This window comes from Tamandua tetradactyla, chromosome 2 (genome assembly GCF_023851605.1).
Source record: "Tamandua tetradactyla isolate mTamTet1 chromosome 2, mTamTet1.pri, whole genome shotgun sequence".
In the NCBI taxonomy this organism is placed as follows: Eukaryota; Metazoa; Chordata; class Mammalia; order Pilosa; family Myrmecophagidae; genus Tamandua; species Tamandua tetradactyla.
Window position 1 is genome coordinate 146,604,969 of NC_135328.1, and position 21,246 is coordinate 146,626,214.

At 41.3% G+C, this 21,246-nt stretch overlaps 1 protein-coding gene across 2 annotated transcripts in view; it reads right to left on the reverse strand.

Annotated features, from left to right (window-relative positions):
- Positions 1–2,478: 2,478 nt before the first annotated feature.
- The window catches only part of CNKSR3 (CNKSR family member 3), a 94,747-nt gene continuing 75,979 nt past the window's right edge, over positions 2,479–21,246 (reverse strand). Inside the window, exons 7-13 of one of the 2 annotated variants that reach the window (XM_077149317.1) lie at positions 19,271–19,330; positions 14,593–14,661; positions 14,194–14,340; positions 9,815–9,939; positions 8,723–8,928; positions 8,129–8,218; positions 2,479–5,318 (exon numbers count right to left, since the gene is read on the reverse strand). In XM_077149317.1, the coding sequence (XP_077005432.1) occupies positions 5,125–5,318; positions 8,129–8,218; positions 8,723–8,928; positions 9,815–9,939; positions 14,194–14,340; positions 14,593–14,661; positions 19,271–19,330 (891 nt within the window). In that variant the 3' untranslated portion in view covers positions 2,479–5,124. Of the gene's footprint in view, positions 5,407–8,128; positions 8,219–8,722; positions 8,929–9,814; positions 9,940–14,193; positions 14,341–14,592; positions 14,662–19,270; positions 19,331–21,246 lie in introns of both variants that reach the window. The other variant, XM_077149316.1, reaches the window with a different exon arrangement.

A 21,246-nucleotide genomic window follows, 5' to 3' on the forward strand; every position in this document is an offset into this window, starting at 1 on the left:
TTGGAGCAGAATGCTGCCACTCTGTATATATAGCAGAACAAATAAAAATGTAGTAGATTGTCCACATACTTTCATTTCCAATTAGCCCATGGTCAACTAGCGAACACAGGCAAAAATAACTCTGAGCCTGTTACCAGGCCTTGGGCCATCAAGTTATCATGAGAACTGAGTTACCATCATGATCTAGGTTTTGTTTTACCCAATAAGCCACAAAGTCAGGCATGCACAGCAGAATTGCATCATCAAACAGAAGTGGTATACATAAGATTGAATTCAAGCAGGTCCTGAAGACATGAGTAACTTATATGAGGAAGTGGCTTAAATGCCTATGGCCTCCACTGCTGTCACATTACCTTCTCTTTGCCAGCCCACAGCTATGGCCCCTTGGGGTGTTCCTTATGATCAGCTCTCTGAGGAAGAGAAAACTCAGGCCTGCTTTATAGATGTTCTGCATGTTATACAGCCCCTTTTTGGGACATCCCTGAAGGGCAGTGAAAAAATCCTCCCAGTGGGCAGAAATTTGAGCAGTGCACCTGATTGTTAATTTTGCTTGGAAAGAGAAATGGCTTCAAGTGCATTTGTATACTGATTCACAGGCTGTGGCCAATGGTTGGCTGGATAGTCAGAGATTTGGAAAGAACATGAGGCCTGAGGAAGAGGTATATAGATAGAACTTTCTGAATGGTTGAAAAACATGAAGACATTTGTGTCATATGTGAATGCTCTCTAGAGGGTGACTTCAGTAGAGGAAGATTTTAATAATCAGGTGGGTAAGATGATCCATCCTGTGTATACCAGTCAGCTTCTTTCCCAGCCACTATCATTGCCCAATGGGCTCATGAACAGAGTGACCATGGTGGTAGGGATGGGCTCAGCAACATGGAATTCCATTCACCAAAGCAGACCTAGCTACAGTCACAGTGGAATACCCAAATTGCCAGCTGCAGAGACCAACAGTTAGCTCCCTGTATGGCACCATTCCCTGAGGTGATCAGCCTGGTACCAAGTGGATTACATTGGACCACTTCCATCATGGAAGGGGCAGCGTTTGTTCTTCCTAGAATAGAAACATACAGCAGATACAGACTTGCCTTCATTACTTGAAATGCTTCTGCCAAAACTACCATCCATGGACTTACAGAATACCTTATCCACCATCATGGTATTCCACACAGCATTGCTTCTGATCAAGGAACCCACCTCACAGCAAATGAAGTACAAGAATGGGTACGTGCTCATGGTATTCATTAGTCTTTCTAGTCTTGTTCCCCATCATCTTGAAGCAGTTGAATTGAAAGAACTGTGGAGTGGTCTTTTTAGACTAAATTTCAGTGCCTACTGGATGGCAGTACCATGCAGGACTGGGGCATTGACCTCCAGGAAGCTGTATGTGTTCTAAATCAGCATTCACTCTATGGGGCTTGTGATGGTTAAGGTCATGTGTCAGCTTGGCTACGTTTTGATGTCCAATTGTTTGTTCAATTAAATATTGGCCTGAGTGGTACAGTGAGGATATGTCATGGACTTAAATCATCAGTCAGGTGATTGCATCTATGGCTGATCACATCTACCGTCAACAAAGGAGACTGAATTCAACAATGAGAGACATTTCATCCAACCAGTCAAAAGCCTTAAAAGGAGAAGTCATGATTTCAACATTCAGAAAGGATTCCCATCTCTACTTCACCCAGTCAGTTTCTCCTGGAAAATTCATAGAAAATCTTCATCAAGGTTCCCTGCTTGTGGACTATTCTTCAGAATTTGGACTTGCCCATCTCCACAGTCACATGACTACAATAAATCTTATCATATTTACACAAATCTCTCAGTTCTATTTTCCTGGAGAACCATAACACAGTATTATTTTCCCCAAAATCAGGATCTAGGGACCAGGAATCAAGGGGTAGACATGGTGGCAGCACCACTCACTGCTACCCCTAGTAAGCCTCTAGAAAAATTTTTGGTTCCTATTCTTGTGATCTTATGCTCTACTGGCCTGCAAGTCTTAGTTCCAAAAGGAACTAGGAAACACGGCAATGATTCCATTGAACTGGACGTTAAGACTGTCACTTGTGTTGGGACTCCTCATGCCTCTGAACCAACAGGCAAAGGAGGGAAGTACTGTATTGTTTGGAGTGACTGATTCTGATTATCAAGGGGACATAGGACTGCTACTATACAATGAAGTAAAGAAAAGCTTGTATGGAATACAGGAGATCTTCTAGGGCCTCTCTTAGTACTACTACAAACTGTGATTAAAGCCTATGGAAAACTGGAACAACCCAATTCAGACAGGACTACCAATGGTTCAGACCTTTCAGGAATGAAGGTAAAGAATCAAGACAGCTGAGGTGCTTGCTGAGGGTCAACAGAATATGAAATGTGTAGTGGGAGAAAGTGGTTATAAATATGAGCTACGTTCATGTGACCAGTTACAGAAGCAATGACTATGATTATGAGTATTTCTTCCTTGTTTTTTTAGGAATATTTGTATATATACATAATACAAGTATCTTTGTTATTGTCTCTCTCTTATCCCCTTAGTGTATAACATAAGTTGTATTAACTTTATGTCAGAGTATTTAAATTACAGGATACCAAGTTTAAGAATGAATATTACCAAAGAACTTGCAACCTTTTTTGAGAAAAGGGTTGGTTCATTTATGGTTGTACACAGAATTATGTTAGGCAGAAGTATGACTGCTACAGTTTTATTTAGAGGTTAAATATGGTTTAAAGAGATATGTATGGGTGCCAAGTTGAAAAGGGGTTGACTGTGATAGTGAAGTTCATGTGTCAATTTGGCTAGGTTATAGTTTCCAGTTGTTCGGTCAAGCAAATACTGGCCTGATTATTTCTGTGAGGATATTCCATGGATTTAAGTCATTAGTCAGTTAATAGCATCTATGGTTGATTACTTCTACAATCAACAAAGGAGTTTGTCTTAAGCATCGAGAGAAATCTCATCCAATCAGCTGAAGGCCTTAAAAGGAGAATTGAGGATTTTAGCAGTCAGAAAAGGAGAATTTCTATCTCTCCAGTCAACTTCTCTGGGGAGATTCATCAAAGCTTTCATCTGAGTTTCCAATTTGCAGCCTGCCCTACAGAATTCAGACTTACCAATAAACATGGTCACAGGAGCTAACTTCTATCTAAATCTCATAATAAATTTTTTTTTTTAATTTAAAATGAAGCTGTGGAGGCTGATTGAAAGTTGGGGTCCCAGAAACCTCTCTGGCCTTCCCCTAGAGCTTTAAGGAACAGGTCTGAAAAACACCCATTTGAGACAGGAATTTAAGTGGGCACTGTATACAGTTAAGACTGACTTTGGAAAATTCACTTGAAGTTGGTCGTTTCATACACAAGTGGCATTTTCCCTACAGGAAAGGGGCAACCTGCGAGGTTAGACCTCCAAAGCTATTTATTTCATGATGGACCTCCCTACCCCTATACTCTGCCCTTATATTAAACTAAGCACCCCAAAAAATCACTCACTCCAAGTCTCTTCTATTCCTCAATTTGCCACACCTTCCTTTGATCCCCAATGAAACACCTCTTTCTTCACTGTCATTCATTTAGAGGTTGACAGGAAGGCAACATGACTGAATTCAATCATACTAAAATGTGGGTGGTTGCTGGTTCCTTTAATCTCACCAGAGACATTTTAAAGGGAAGATGTTTCCTAACTCCAGTAAATTAGTTGAATTTCAGGCAGTACAGCAAAGTAAACAATTCCAGCAGTGTGGGAGGGGGTATTTTGGGGTTGGGGATAGCAGTTCTGCCTAGAAACATCCCTCTGTTTTAATTTTACTTTGCACATGCTTCTTCAGTCTCTCCATTTCTAATCCATAAAATCCCAAAAGGCTTGGGAGGGTTTATTTCATTTTTTTAACAACAGCTCCCATGGTTGCAATAGTCATGGTAGACACTGGTAAATTTGAAAATAACTTGAACACTCTTTTTCATTAGCTTCAAGTATGACGCAAGACAGAAATATTCCAATTACATGTGACTAAGAGTAAGAAAAATATACAACTATATTTAAAACACTTAAATTAACAAGATAGTACTTTTCCATTCTAACAAAATATCATACATTCAGTTTAAACAAGAGTTAATATCCACGCATACATTTTCAAAATACATATGCTAGCTGAAAGTCAGTGACCATGAGACTTTCCAAGATATTTCCAATTAGTATGATGTGTAAAATTTTGAAGAACTGTATGTTCTTTTCTGGAAGTTAGATATTGAGCAGGTCAAAATGTAAACCAATGTATCTTTCATAAACCATAGTGTTTTTGCTTTGTTTTTCTGAATGATACTTTGGCGGACAGCAAATCTTATAGCTTTTTTTTTCCCTTAAAGAGAATAATATATAACAATGACAATGACACCCCTCACAAATAACAACAAACTTCTTTGCATGTAAGAATCTGTATCTAAATGTGTTCATGTGATTCAGTATTAATTAATCTATACAGTACTGAGATTTTTATGGAAAAGGAATTTACCAAGTGGAAGAGACCTACACTGAAACCTCTGCTTTGCAAGAGCATCAAACACTTACACTTCCCACTTGTTATTTCAAAGTCAAAGCTGCTATACTTACACATATGGTATATAGCTTTAGAAATCAAGACAAAACATCTTCTCCACTGGCTTTTTCAAGTGAAGACACTGGACCACAAACCAACACATCTTTGTGTCAATAGAATGGCCCACCATTTTTAGCTCCCCCAAAAAGCAAACTATGCCACCAGCTCCTCGTAAGGACCACACGTTCTAGCTCGGACCGTCCACAGCTGCCACCCAAAGCTCCTCGCTTGCAAAGGAGCGCTGTTTCCCACTCTCGTGAAGCATAAAAAGCAGATTCTCCCCCCGTGACCCTCCTTCCACCAACACAGGCCACCGTCTGTGATCTTCGCAATCTGTTCCTAACCCATGTGTTCCCAATTCCTAGAAGGGCAGTATACGACTTTCAAAGAAAACGAAATGACACGAGGTTGCTACGTAATACTGTGGATGAAAATAAGAAGAGGTTGTCGACTGAGGAACCAAGGCACTTGGTAGCAGGGGCCACTGGAGGAGTGGGACAGGGGCGTCTTCAGTGAGTCAACAGTTTCAGCCGAGTGAGCCAGCTGACCAGGAGTGACCGTTCCGTGGAGGAGGACGTGGACGAAGAGGAAACTGGTTTCTTTTTGGTCCCTTCCTCCTGGAATGGAATGGTGGCGCTGCTGTGGAGATCTGCATTGAGGTAGCACCTGCTCCCTCGGATGTAGTCTGCTCCTCGGACCAGGTGCCTCTCAGCTGTGGGCCTTGAGACGCGGTAGGATGGAGAGGAGCTCTCTTCAATGGTGGGAGGGATCCTCTCGTTACTGAAATACCGGCACAGGGCATCCTCACCTGTTTTCAGACAAAGCCAACGACTGGATTAAATGACACCCCATTGCACTGCGCTGTTCAGAAAGCCCTTTCCTCTGCCTGCTTCAAATTCTGAGCTGCTCGGAGAGCGGGTACAAGACCCTGCTCTCCTTCCTAGGCCCCGCTACAAAGCCTCACACATGGCCAGGTCCACCCCCGTGGGAGAGGCAATCTATTGGTTGTTCAGAAAGCAGAAACAGGGGATGAGCACTCACTTTAGGCTGCTTTCATACCTGAGAGGGTAGTCAAGGGAAGGACAGGATCAGAAAGCCCACCCTTTTTTACCACTGTAAGAATTTTCATAATTTCACGTGAGATCAGAAAGCAAAGAGAGAAAGTCCTGTGATTACATCATCCCTTGCCCTCTGGTCCTTGCTTCATGTTTCCAGAGCAGTGATCTAATCCTGAAGCATCTCTAAGGGACGTTCAGAAATCGAGGAGTCAGGGGTAGGTAATATCTTTATCACGCTGAATGTACCTCTCATGGTTGGGGTTTAAGAATTTGGTGCCCTAAAATGCTTGGGACATTTCTGAACAAGGAAGAATCATCTTGCTCTAAATAATCCCCACTGGGATGGGGGGGGGGGGGAGCGGGTAGGGAGTGTTTTAAGTTTTTAAGTGTTAAAAGTGTTAAAAGCTTAACGTGGGGAACTTTGGCAAATGTAGTGTTCTTTTTTTTCTTCTAATTTTTAATCAAAAATGTTTTTGTTATTAGGGAGTTTTGTGAAAAATCATTCATAAAATACACGGTTGACATACACCATCCTATTACTAGCACCTTGAACTGGTGTGGTACATTTGTTACAATTGATGAAAGAGCATTTTTATAATTGTACTATCAACCACAGTCCCTGGTTTACATCAGGATTTACTGTTTGTGTTATAGCATTCTTTTGACCAAGAAATGCCACTCCTAAAAATGTGTGAAGATTCATGTATATAGACGCTAATTGTAGCATTTTTTAATAATTCAGAAAACAGAAATAAATAAAACGTCCAACAGTTGCAGACCAGACAAATTGGTGCTGTAGCCACAAATGAATTGCTAATGCAACTATTTAAAAAATGTTCCAGAAAAGTGTGGCATATCATTAGACAATGGTCACTTTACACAGTATTACTGAGCATCTATGACTTCCAATTTATACATTTTTCTGAGTAACTATAGGAACAACTGGTTCCTATATTCCCAATTATTATTTCTTAATTGGGAAGCGGATTACAGGTGAAATGTATTTTCCTGCACCTTCAGATGTTTGACAACGTACTTGTTTTGCTTTTGTAATCAAAGGAGGAAAGTGACTTTTAAAAAGCGCCCATCGTCAAAAGGTCAAACTGTATAATTCCATTTCTGTGAGACGGTCGGAACAGGCAAATCCACAGAGACAGAAAGTAGATTAGTAGTTGCCAGGGCTTGAGGGGAAGGAGAAATTGGGAGTGATTGCTAATGGGTGTGGAGGTTCTTTTGAGGGATGATGAAAATGTTTCAGAATTAAATAGTGGTGATGCCTGCCCAAATCCGTGAATAATTCAAATCCACTGAATTTTGCACTTTAGAAGGGGAAACTTTATGGTAGGTGAGCTATATCTCAACAGAACTGTTATTTCTTTTCTTTTTAAAAAAGGGGCCCCTTGTACAGATATATTCCATTCAAAAAATGATCATACAAGAAACATATGGAAAGGGGAGGAGGTCTCAAGTATTTTTCCATTTCCCTATTTCTCACTTCTCCTCCCCCATTGCCCCATCTTCAATACATAAAGGCAATAAAAGGGTAAACCAGGGCTCAAAGGGATGGCAATGAAGATGTTACTGCTTTTAAATCTAAACAAAGGACAGTCCTGCCACCTGCTGTCTGCTCCACAGATTTCCCTTCACCAGTAGTTTGAACTGCCGGCCACTCCTGGTTTTAACACATTAGCATAACCCATTAGTGTAATCCAGGAGATACAGCTCTGAGGTGACAGACTTCTCCCAGCCCCCTGTTGATGTCAGGGGTTGATCACTGGGGAAGGATTCTCAGATTGTTTTCTTCTTCCTTTTACTATCTAAGGCCTATTGTACTGCAAATTTTCACCCACTCTTTCATTTCAGCACTACAAAAACAATGGAGTTCCAATGTCCTGCCGGTATTGACAATCAAATGTGATCCTGTAAAAACAAGACAGTTTTATTCCCAGTGCCTGCCCATGCAAAAAAAAAAAAAAAAAGACTATTTTAAAACATTTTCCTTGGGGCTAGTGTAATAAATAGCCAGTAATTCTGATTACAGGGTAAATTGAACATAACTCTCTTTTCAAATAGAAACTACTCTCTAACACAAGGACTGGGGAGAGATAGAAAAGACCGTGATTTTTTTTTCATAAAAAAAAAAATCAAACAGACTCATAATAATAAGCCATTAAATTCAGGATGAGATTATTTAGTGATTGATATATGTGTATGGGTTTTACAATATGGCCATTAATGTCTTCAGCCTTTGAAAAACACACGAAACTGACTGGGAGACTTATAGCCACTAGGATCATACAATTCTGCCACTTTAGGAATCATTAGTCAACCTGATTTTATAGACAAGGAAATGGAACTCGAAAGAGCTAAGACCTACGTCTCTACAACACACTTAGGAGGGGAGCTGACATGAGGGAATAGGCCTTTTGATTGCCAGTTTGGTGCTTCCAGGTTTGCTTACATTAAACTTACCTTTCCTCCCATGCCCCCGAGGTCTGGCAAAAGGGTCCACGATGCCCATCCAGCTCCCATCGGCAGGCATGGACAGAGGACGGGGCCGGCCTGCCCAGCAGCGGGAAGGAAGGCGACAAGGTTGGCAAGTTCACAGGCTGTACAGAATTCCTCCCTCTACTTGAAACTTAGATGTCCCAATCCCACAACCACTTAACAGAAGCAACAGTATAGTTTAAAACGTGAACACTACTTTAAAGCGTTGTTATTTCCACAGCAAGCAATCGGGAAGGAAGCAGGCTGAAAACTCGAGTGTGCACGCCTAAGAGCCAAGCGGCTCCAAAGTTGACGTCCAGGCCTGAAAGCTAAAACTGCAAGATGATCTCACCCAGCTGGGGCTGATGCTAGGCAAGAGGAATGACTCAACAAGGCTTCGCTTTAGTGAACATGAATAAAGGTTTCATGCTTAGAATTTCATTGAGGTTTATGTTTTCCTCGGATTACCCTTCAAGCCTGCCAAATCCATCCAGCAGTCCCAAATAAGGCAGGGGGGTGGGGAGGAGAAGCACAAGCAAGTAAGTGGCAGAACCCAAAACAAACACACTCGGGACTTACCGTAAGATGGTGTTTTTTCCCTCATTTTTGCGGGCAGATTGGTTTCCACCGAGTACCCAGGCAACTGATCAGAGTCGGCAATGGTAAATCTTCGTCTTCGGCTCTCCTGGTCCAAGAAAGAATTTGGGGACTCTGAGCCCTTTGGCCCAGGCAGTGGTTGTTTACTCTTACTGAATCCTCCATAAACAAAACTCCCATTCTCATCCCTGGAAGAGAAAGTGCAATAATTAAATTTCCTACAAGGATCCTCTTGTACAGAAGTATAACAGGGGTCTACATCCCGCACACATAATTTCAATCCTCTTTTTTTTCCACTGGAGGACAAAAGCATTCCTTTCTCAATCCCTATTGCCTCTCCGGTGCATAAAATAATAAATAGGGGTAAATGTCCTAAATAGGTGAACTGACATAGAAAACCCTAAATTTCACACCTAAATCATCCCCATACACCAACCAGTATGACCGTTCTCATTATACCACAGGCCACACGATTAAAGTTTCCTGAAATAGCTATTAAGAAAGCAACTATATTTAGGGATTTATGATAATACACGTAACACATGTACACACACACACACGCACATACACAGGCTCAACACCTGCACTCACATGCCTTTTTTCTTTTTTTAAGTTCTCTGAAGACAACATCTCTCTTGCAACAAAGTAAAGCTGTAAATTTAATTCATCTCAATGCAATATTTATTATCCTCCTCCCCAGGAGTGAGTTTACCATGTAGTTAGTGCAACTTAAGATTTAAGGCCCCTCTAACAGCCACTTCCAAGGCCCTAGAAAGAAGGAGCCTTAGCAACATGTTCCCAAGAGCGCAAGTTTTTGTAAATCATTCAAAAGTAAGATATTTCCAAATTTTCTTCTTTGAGTCCCTGCCCTCCCCCAATGGCATCCCTTCAAGCCCCACAAAACCTGGATCTGTGCCTACACGTCCCCTAAAGTAAGTCTGATCACACTTCTTAACAGCAACTTTCAGATCTAGCCTTTCGGCTCTGAAGTTCAGGATCCTCGTGGGTTTTCTGCCACCACTTAGAATCTCCACAAACAGGGGCCGACACACCACCAGACGGGTGTCCACCTACCGTGGGGAGTAGGGGACAGCCGGTGGGGGCGGAATATAAAGGTCCAGGATGGCAGGCTTCTCCTTTTTCAGCGAGGTATCCATGGTGCTTTCGGGGGACTGGGTGGTCGTGGGCGGCGGGGAGGTCTGAAAAAAGAGCGGGGCAGCCGTGCCCACCGCAGAAGCACAGGGACGATGACTCAGAAATTACTGGCAGCACTTCGCACCCCACTCCCCAACCCGACGCCAGCCCATGCGTAAAAGGGGGCCAAGGTCATGCATGGGTTACAGCTGTCAGCGACATTCACCAGACACTCAGGGTTTGCTTTCAAAGACGGGACGTGCAATGGGGAAAAGCAGAGGCTCAGGCCCCAGGTGCCCAGGTTATAATTCCATCTCTGGACAAATTACATAACACCTGTGATTCATTTTCCTCCCCTGCAAAACAGCCACACTGACTGTATCTATCTCTTGGGGTTGCACTGAGGATTAAATAACTTAGTTCATAAAAATCCCAAACAATAGAGGAGTGTAGACTCAGGAATCTGGCTTGCCTGGTTATACGTTTTAGTAGCTGTGCACTGCTGGGCAAATTACTAAACTTCTCTGGGCCTCCTTTGTAAAGGGGGAATAAATGGGCACAAAAAGAGTTCCCACAGAGCAGAGCTGTGAGAATCACAGAGATGATATAGGTAAAGGGCTCAGGACACGGCTTATACTATTTAATTTAGTATAATTTAGTGTGAATTTTAAATTTAAGAATTTAAAATTCTTAAAATTAACTTCTTATGTACATAAGCAAGTTAATTTTAAGAATTTTAAATCGACACAGCTTAATTCTAATTATGTTATTAGTCTCAAGGGATCTATTTTTTTAAATCTAAATGTGAGGCTTGCAATTTCATCTCTTTTACAGTCTTCTAAAAACATGAACCAAAAAAAAGTTTTTCTGGTTGGCAAAGGATGAGCAAGGAAAAGCTTATATTCAAAACACTCCAAGCAAGACACTGCATGAGAATTGTGCTAGGCCCTGGGTGGATATAAGAAAGATGCCTTTAAAGTTTTGTCTAGCTGGGGTTGGGATGGAAAACTGAAAACATGAGCTGGAGTCTAAGGTTTGGATGAACTGGAAAAGGAGGAAGCTAAAAGGGGTCGCTAATTGGTGCATGGAGGGACACTGAGGCATAGAAAGACAGGTACATCATCTTCCGTCTCCCAAAATGTAATTCCCATTTCTTGGACTTTGGCCACTCACACATAATCTGCCAGTTTATTTAATATGTAACCAATCTGCATTGGATCTCAGTACATCAATCTTGGAACATGTCTTAAAACCCAGGGCCAGGAACCAGGACTTCAGAACTTGAGAAACAAATGTAAACTGGGGAATTCCCCACCAAACAGCCACTCCCTGGAAACTCCAACATTAATAATTAATTCTGTATCAATAACCCTAATTTACCAGGATTATGGCATTAAAACCAGATATGGCCTAAAAATGGAATGATGACCACCTTGTCAGTGGCAGGATAATACTAGGGATGTTGTAAAGAATGAAAGAAGTTCACTCCCAGGAGTGGGGGGTACCCAGGCACACAGAATACTCAAGAATGAGACACAGAGTGATGCCAAGTGAGGGGTTGGGGACTGAGAATGTCCACAAAGAATATTTATGTACCAAGTCGTGGAAGGACCCTGTAGCCCAGATCTTCCATTCTGGAAATATCTTGGACACATGGGGAGAGCACTTGACAGCTAAGCTGTAAAAACGCCTCTGCCCTTGAATGATCTGATCCCCAGCTCAGAAGCAAACACCCAGCATCTCTATCCTCCACCATCACCTCTTCCTCAAACCATGCAGGCAATGGAACTTGGCAGGGTGACAGGTAAACAAATCGAGAGAAAGAGAAGACTGTCTCTTCCTAAGTGAATTTCCAGGAGTCAAGGGACTTAAAACTGTTTTCACCAATCTTCTGAACATATCCCCTTGAATTTTCCCTTTTTGCTTCAAACAGGGATGTACAAGAAACCTATCATCTTGCCTTTCACATGGCTTTTTCCTGAGTTTGCAATTTCTGTCCCAGATACCTCCACCCAGGCTCGCTGTCCTGTTGAACATCTGCTTCTCTCTTGCCTTAACTAACCCTTACCTTTAAATCCTTTTCTAATTAGTCAATACTGATCATTAGGAATTTGAGACTTAGAGAGATTTTTATCTAAGTTCATCCAGTTCATCAATGCAGAGCTGGGCTTTCACCCATCCCCCAACCATGATGCTAGGCTGATTTATGTGTCATTTGTTTATTTATTCTGGGTGCATGGGCCTGGCATCGGACCAGGACTCCCACATGGCAGGCACGGATTCTAGCACTGAACCGTATGAGTCATTTTTTGATGTTTCTTCCAAATGGCCTCTTGCTTTCTCTTTCTTTTGAATTGCCACTGTCCCCAGCTTTGCCCAAGACAAAATCACTCAACATCTAGACTTGGTATTCCTTACGTTTAGATACTAATGTGAAAAACACAGTCACCTATTACTTGTAGGACAAAGTCCATGCTCCTTAGCTTGGCCCTGCCGCTGCCCCATCTCAGCCTGCCAGTGCGACTGGATTTCCCTCCCTGTGCTCTGAGCAGTTTGATCTACTCATTCCCTATAGGCAGAATGCAATGCCTGCCTAGAGCCCCTTTGCCGGCCAGCAGACCACCCCCCAACCAATTAAGTTCACAGCGACCCCCTTCTCCAGAGAACAGCCCTCAGCTGACAGAGCTGCTTCTTCTCATTGAAACCATTCAGAGTTCAGGGCCTTGATTCAGGGGATAAGAGGCTGGTTTCCTGACCTGGTTATGCCCGGCGTTACCATCCTATATATTAGGCCAAGGCTACAACTGGCCTGAGATACCTTCTCCTGCCCCGGCTGCCTCTTCCCTTCCCTGTAGGTTATACATGAAACCGAAGCTTTCAAAATATCACTTCCATGAGAATCTCTGCCTCAGACTCTGCTTCTAGGAAGGCTTATCTAAGAACACTACCCTGTCTTCCTTAATGCCACTACATCCATGGTTTGTGGGTATGTGTGTTGAAAAAATTCCATTAATCTCCTCTATGCTAGGCACCTCCCACCTGCCAAATGAAACCCCTCCTGCTCCTCCAGACTTCCAAGTGCTCTCCCCTGCCCCCTCTACCCCCACACACCCCCAATCTGAGAGAGGTATCTTAACCTGCACACTCCAAACCTATCTCTCCTTTTTGGAAACACAGCATTTTTCTTGTGCACCAATTATCAGGCACAGCTGGCACAGGATAGGCACTCCATAAATTATCTATGAGGAATTAAGCACCTCTACTATGGTAACTGACATATACTTAGAAGTCAAAAAAGAAAAGTTAAAACTATCACACCATATACTGGGGGATGCAAACAGAAGCAGCTGGGGTGTGACCAATACGCTCAGCTATTATGTAAGAAGTGACTTTCATTATGTGCCCTCCTTGCTCCATTCTCTGCTGGGTTTTTTTATTCTTAAACCCTTTCTGTAATGTGCACACGTAGTTGCATTTCCAGGGCTCTATGCAACACTGTTGTGTCCAAACTGATGCAGGCTATTGCTCCCTCTGTTTGAAGATGTACAATTAAATCACTCTGTTATAAATGCATTTTAATCTCAGTCCTTTAAAGTGCATTAAATGTCACTAGTTTCCTTTCATGGTTTAGGAAATACACACTAATAGCACAACAAGGTAGGGTGGATGGTGGGGATGGACTGCCCAGGTGCAGGCAAGAAGGGGATGTACTATTAGTACAGGGTTTCAATAACAAAAACCATTCAAGTCTGTCCTGCCTTTAATTATCACCACATGTTAGCAAACTTACACAGTGTCAGGGATAATATGCCCCTCATCACTGGGTAGACTGCTCCCACCACCCAAACTCTGCCAACATCTTGACTCCATGCTGTCTCTCTCATAGATTAGTGTTCAAACCATGCACATTACATGTGACTGAAATGGGAGAGGAGGTGGACGAGAATGAACTTTCTCTAATGATGGAAATGTCTACCTCTGCGCTGTCCAACATGGCAGCCGTTAGCCATATGTGGCTATTGAGTCCCTAATAAGTGGCTGCTGAGACCGAGGAACTGAGTTTTTAATTTCATCTAATTTAATTAATTTAAATTTAAATAAGGCCCAGGGGCCTAGCAGCTACCATACTCTTCAGTGCAGATCTTGAATTTTTATTTCCATATAAACAGGATCGTAGGATGCATTTACCTAAATAAACAGAAAACATCTGATACCAATTAGCTTCAGATTTCAAGTTTCCTTTGCAGAGACAACTCAGACAAATTGTCCGTGTGCTGTGACAGATCTTCGAAGGTGTGCCACAAAGGACAGGTACCTACCTGCACAAGTGGCGGCTTCCACCGGAGGTTTTTCAAGGGCGCAGGAGTAAAGTTGAAAGAACCTGTGGGGCGCTTCTTAAGCAATAACACAACTCCTGTGGGATTCTCTCTCAATTTTCTCACCAGATTTTTTAGCTGCCATCCCACCTTCAAAGAAAAAGAAAAATTAAAGTGAGGAGGGAGGACTCACTCAGGAATAATAATAAATCAGATCAATAAATTTATTTCAAGGAAATCAGGGTTGTGAGCAAACAGGTAGATAAATACGTTCATTTCAGCACCTACTTAAAATAGCGGACAACTGGATATAAACTGCAAATTTTAGAAATTCAAACAAAATGGCTCGGATTTAATTAAAAGCTCTAAAGCAGACTCCTAAGTCTCCATAAACAAACTCACCACCGTCTGCCGATTAACTTGAATAACTTCATCACCAGCATGAATCTTCTGAGATTTGTCTGCAGGAGACTATATGGGGAGAAATAAACAAACAGACATATCTTAATTTTTTAAACTTTCTATTGCTTCTTCTTCAGGCAACTAATAATGGAAATACAACTCTCTCAGGACAAACAAAACAGTACACCCTGGAACACTGAGACAATATAGTCTGTAGAACTTGGCATCAGAATACTTGTATTAACTATTTTATTTGTAGCTGTTATAACTGACAATGTCAGTGAGAATAGCAGCGTTCATCCAATCTAGAGGGGTGAGTCTGGAAATATTGTTGAGAACGATTAGCTAGTTGATTAAAGCCACTGGTTCATCTAAAAACTACTTTACATACTTACCTATGAAAATTAATCTTGTTAAAAGTTTATCAACTGTTAGAACATATAAAGATTATTGTTGTAACCCTCACATACCATTTCCTTACTTTGAAGTATTTTGTGGTGGTAGCATATATATATTTATATTTAACATGAAACTTGCCATTTTAACTAGCTGCATTGATTTATCATATTGTGCCATCACCACCATCTATCACCAAATATTTTTATCTGTGCAAATAAAAACTCTGTCCCCATTAAGCAATTATTCACTAACCCCAATCCCTGGTAATCTCCAATCTGCTTCCTGTCTCTATGAATTTGCCTATTCTAGATATTTCATATAAGTTGAATCATACACTATTTGTCCTTTTGTGTCTGGCTTCTTTCACTCAGCTTAATGCCATCAAGGTTCATCCATGTAGCGGAATGTAAATGTATCAGAACTTTATCCCTTTTCATAGCTGAATAATATTCTGTTGGGCGTACATGCCATATTTTGTTTATACATTGATTTTCAATAGACACTTGTACTGCTTCCACCTTTTGGCTATTGTGAATAGTGCTGCTATAAACGCTGGCACACAAGTACCTGTTTGAGCCCCTGATTTCAATGCCTTGGGTTATATACCTAGGAATGGAATTGCCAGGTCATATAGTATGGTGAACTGCCAAAACTTTTCCCATTTCCTTTTTGCTTGTTTCGTTTTGTTTTTTGGCATGGGCAGGCTCCAGGAATCGAACCCAGATCTCCAGCATGGCAGGCGAGAACTATGCCACTCAGCCACCATTGCCCACCCCCCATTTCCTTTTAAACAATTATTTTTAAAGTGCTATTTTTACTCAGTCTTGTTTTTCATGTTATCATAATGTTATTAAAACATTAAAAAGTCATTTTTATGCTATTAAATTAGATAGTGACAATAAAAAAACTTAACTCTTTAGAGAAAATGAATTTTAAAGTGTTTTCATTTTCAGGTTCAATTCAAAATGATTGACTTTCAGTACAAAGTCCATATTTTGTTTCCCCAGAATAATACTTTGCTACAAATTTGCAGAAGAAAAAAAAATATGTATATACACATAAAGGAATATAATCTATCTCTCAAATATTTTGCCAGTAAGTATTCTTATTCATATAAACAATCTAGATCTTTAGGTTTACGCTATCTCCTATGACCAGCAGAGAAAGTCAGGCTAAACCTCTGATTTAACATTATAAGCAAACCAGAGTATTTTACCTTGTTCCTTAGGTAACTGGCTGAACCTTCAAGCAGTTTACAACTACCCTAAAAATACAGCACCTTTGAACACAGGAAGGGGGCGAGCAACTAAAATTCAGGGCACCTTTGCTGAACTTTCTCACTCAGCTGCTGCGATAGGCCCAACAAGAAGTGAGCAAACATCATTTAACTGCAGGAACATTCTCCTCAATTTATCTAGGGTCAATGCAAGGCACAGGTAACTGCGACAATTATTTTTAAAAACTTTTAACCTGCTGCCATAACAACCAGCAGTGGCTCACCTGAGAGAGCATCATTATGCTTACCACGGGGGAATGACCTGCCTTCCATCCCTTTCTCATGGGGCACTTGAAACAAAGTGAATTTATGTTCCTTTTTTCCCCAGTGTGTCAGATGTTAGCTCAGACTGATCCTAATCAGCACAGTCCAGGTAATTTTCCTGGGCCAAATCATTAAAATTTGCTTAAGATAAAGCTTTGCTTTAAAACCAATGCCTGTCCAACCACATTCTGAGATGGCTCTTAGGCCAGTAAGTCCCTGTTTGTAGATGTGCCTTGATGTCCTGAATTGACTTCCCTTCCTAAAGATACTCATGCATTCATTTCTCAAATGTCCGACCAGGTGATTAAGGGTTGCACTTGGCAGAACACCGGTAAAGAGAGCCCGAGATACCAAAATTCCCCCCAGGGCATCGCTTTGCCCATCTTCGCCAGGAGCCAGAAGACTGAAAATTAATGCTTGCTCTGGTTTGCTGCAAAGGGTGATGACCTGGAGAAGAATGCAGTCATTCTGCAGAGGTCAATCTACTTCTCCTCTAATCTCGGGGGTAGGGTACAGGAGTACGGATGGGGTCACATCCAGAGCCCTCTTAAGGTCTTGAACAAGATCAACAAGGAAGTCAGATAGAGAATCAACAGATACTGTTAGTCTGACCTTGGAATGGAGGTAACCTCCCAAAACAGCCAAGGACTGGAGACCTGAGCGTGGCCTGCTGGCATTGCTACAGAATGGAGTCCAAGACAGAGTAAGATGGAGACAATGCACCTGGGAATGCAATGGGGTGATTTCCATGCACTGCCACCCTCATACTAGGAATTCCACTAAAGCATTATGACTCCGAAGAGTCACAGTGGTCTTAAGTGATAGTTAGAAAGCTGTCCTGGAGCTGGCATTTTCGACTGTCCACCTGGCATATCAGACCCTTGAGAAGCAGGCACTGATCTAACTTCCCACCCTCATCTTGAAGACTTAACTCAGATCTGAACACATTAAATGGATTCAATAAGGCAAGTTCAATGACTGAAGGAATGAGTGTCACTGTCAAAGCTTTCCACATCTCTTGGGGATGTACCAGATGGAAGCACTAAAAGAGCCTACAGCCAGGTGAACCCTGAATTTCTTACCCAATCTTATGATTCTGGTAGGAATTCTGGAGAATAAATCATTGCCTCAGACATGTCATCTGATTAAAAAGCAGCTTTGTTTAGCCTCTCACTCAACTATCATTCTCTTAAAAAACTGTTTAAAAGGGAAGGAGGGGAGGAATCTGCGTGCCTTCTGGTATTAATATTACAGCATTCCACATGTTTATCCAAAATTGAAATTGCTCCAAGAAGACTAGAGTCTGGAACTGCACAGATCTGGTTGAGCCAAACAATGCAATCGTCAAATTGCTAGATGCAAAACTTCAACTCTTTAAAAGCAAAGATACTATTTATCATCCTTCTGAATCCATCCAATTCCAACACAGTGTACTGAATGGTACACGGGCATGCTCTTGTCATGGTTTAGCTGAGACATAGTGATGTCTCTGACAAGGATGAAGGATAAATTACATAAAGCATTTTTTTTAACATCACTCTCAGTCTAAAAGCACTGCTTGCTCTGCTGTTATTACCCTATCAGATGACTTGGTATAAAAATCCTAGTGGCTTTCCATGTATTTTCACCATAGCCCAATAGAGAATGCTTTGAAGCAGCACTACAGCTGTCCTGTCTATTTATTAGCCTATCAGAACCACATAATATCAGAACTTATAATTAATCAACTGCCTTAAGTAATGTCATTTTCTTGCTACAAATATTAAGTATTTGTCACAAACCCTAGTCAGAAATCATGTCACATTTTATTTTTTCAAAAGACCTCACAGCTAAAGCTTTCAAATGAGAAACGTTAGAGCTTTCAAAATGAGAAACATACTTGTACCGAACAGATTATCAAAGTGGTTACCAAAATCTCCTCTGTTTTTCAGAATTATTTCTTCCTGACTTAGTTGACTAAATAGTCGATTAATTATCCAGATATATGCTTCTTTGTACACAGACCCAGGGAAGCTATTCAAACTTTCTTGGCTTCATATCTATGTCATTCAAAAATCTGGCCATATTGTAGGTTGCAAGAAGAAAGTGTTCAAACAGCTCTACTTTTTTAGAAATTCAAAATACTTGAGGGGCTAAACCCTACATGCAGAATTTCCAGAAGGCAGTAAGCATGTACAGAAGTCTGTCACAGTAGAAATGGCCCTGCATTTTCTTTTTAAAGGATTGGGATAAAAAATCTAAATTCCAATCTCTTGCCAAATATTATAAAATACAACTCTATAAAAATAATCTATGTCATGTAAGAATCCCAAAATAACTCACTTGTTGGCATCCATAAGTTCAGTTAAACAAACAAGAAAAAATTGATTTTACACATATGGTCACCAAGCCCAGTTCTTAAAAGAGTGATTCTCAACAACAAAGAGACCACTGCTTTTATATTTATGCTTTAATGCTTCCAGAGTTTGAAAGGAATAATTAACATAAGGGTGGAGGTAAAAACTGGGCAGGGTGTGTGAAAAAGAACATAGAATACAATGTAAATTAAATAATAAATTGACAGCAGTTGTTGACAAGCCAGCACAAGCTCTATCAACAGAGATAAACAAAGCAGGCACCCAATGCTTTCACTACAGATAATAAAACAGCATACACACATTTAAATGAAAAGTGTAGAGAATTTATGTCAAGTTTGTTTAAATGTACAACAGCTTTTAAATCGAACAGATATACACTTACATTTTCTGTGGTTCCAGTAATCATATGCAATCCATCATAAGTTGATTTGATGTACATACCCTAAGGTGAGACACAAATAGATTAACTCATTGATCCAACATTTAGAAATAAAGCCGCAAGGGAAACTTAGAGTTAGGAAACATTAATGACGGTCCCTTTGAACGATACTCATTTTTAAGCATCCTGAAACACTGTGAAACAAAATCCAAAAGGCAGTAAGGGGGAACTAACACAAACACTAGTGAAGGAAATCAGAAATGAGAGCTCTCTGATAACAGAATTTGTGTACCAATCACAGAGAGTCTGACCACTACCCTAGGAACTTAGAAGTCTTCCTGCTGAGTGAGGAAGGCAAGAAACTCTTCAGGCGCATTACAAACAAGGACTGTTTTTTTCTGACCACCTCTTTGTGTCCAGGGAAAAGATACATTCTATTAAATTTGGTATCAGCAGTAATTGCAGGGTGACGTATTCAGGATGTATGAATGGCATGTTCAAGAGAGAAGACTGTTAAATAACATAACATAGGAAGCAAATTAGAAAAGCATAAAAACTTCAGAAATCATTTTGACCCTGAACTTAGCCTCCTCAGCAACCTATGCCGCTTTCTAATGAGAATCTTACCAAACACAACCTCCTCTAAAGCTCTCCCCACACCTCCCACATCCTGTCATTCCCATTTGCAGAGTAGGTACAGCAGCTTCTCCCCAACACAGGACTCGCCCTTTCCAGGGCACTGGTAGTATAACCTTTCCATCTGAAATGGCAACCCCATTTCTGCCCACTCAGGGCATCTGCTTTCTTCAGAATTTGACTATAAACTCACCTCCAGGAAATCTTCCCTTTTTAAACCTAATCTATTACAATCCATCATTGACTATGCAGCGTCCTTATGTATAATGCTGGCTTGTCCACACTGAGTTGATTTTTTCCCCCCTTCTATGGTAGTTTGAATTTGTACCTCAACAAACACATGCTTTTAATCTTAACCCAGGTCCCTGTGGGTGTGAACCCATTGTAAAGTAAGTCACTCTGGCTGTGCTACTTTTAGTTAAGGTGCGTCCAACTAAAAACTTGGCCATATTACTGGAGACCTCATAAAGAGACGAAACCAAGAACCAGAGACAGAGAAGGCCAGGAGGAGGAGATGGACGCAGGAAATCAGCAGAAGCCAGAAGAGAGACCACAAGGAGAGAGAGAGAAATGGCCCTGTGATGGAAAGCAGAGAGGCAAGCCAAGGAACTTCTAGGATTGCAGCAAGTCAAAACCCAAATGCTACAGATTGTGGGTAGAAAGCATGACCCTGTTGACAACTTTATTTTTGACTTTTAGCTTCTGAAACCATGAGCTGATAAATTCTTGTCATGCCAACCCAACCGTGTGCTATTTGTCAGAGCAGCTCTGGCAAACTAAGACATGATCAAGGAGCAGAGACTGCCTTCCTACCTCCCCACAGCTACCTACATTCGAGGCACTTTATCCGACTCCTCCACTACCTCCTTTCCCTCCTCATCAATGGCAAAGCAGCAACAGTAACCACCGTTCACTGTGCACCTATCATGCTCTCAGCCTCTGGCGCTCAGCTTTCGTCCTCTCATTTTATACCCTGAGTGGCCCTATGAGGCTGTTATTATTATTATTCTCTTTTGACACATGAGAAAACTGACAGGTAAAGAGGTTAAGGACTTGAGAGAGCTGGGATTTACACCTGGTTCTCTCTAACACAAAGCCGGTAATGTAATCAACCAGCCTCACAGTTTCTTCCCTCGATGTCAGCACGTTAATCATGGAGCATGCATGCCCATCTAGGTAGTGGGAGACCACCTTAGTTTATTCTCTGGACCTCTTGTTATACAACTCATCCAATACTTATGAAACACTTCTGAACATTTTTTAAGGATCATTTCCTTCCAACGGCCTCTTCTCACATTTATCCTGCATGCTAACAGAGGCTTACGGAGCAGATTTTCATTTTT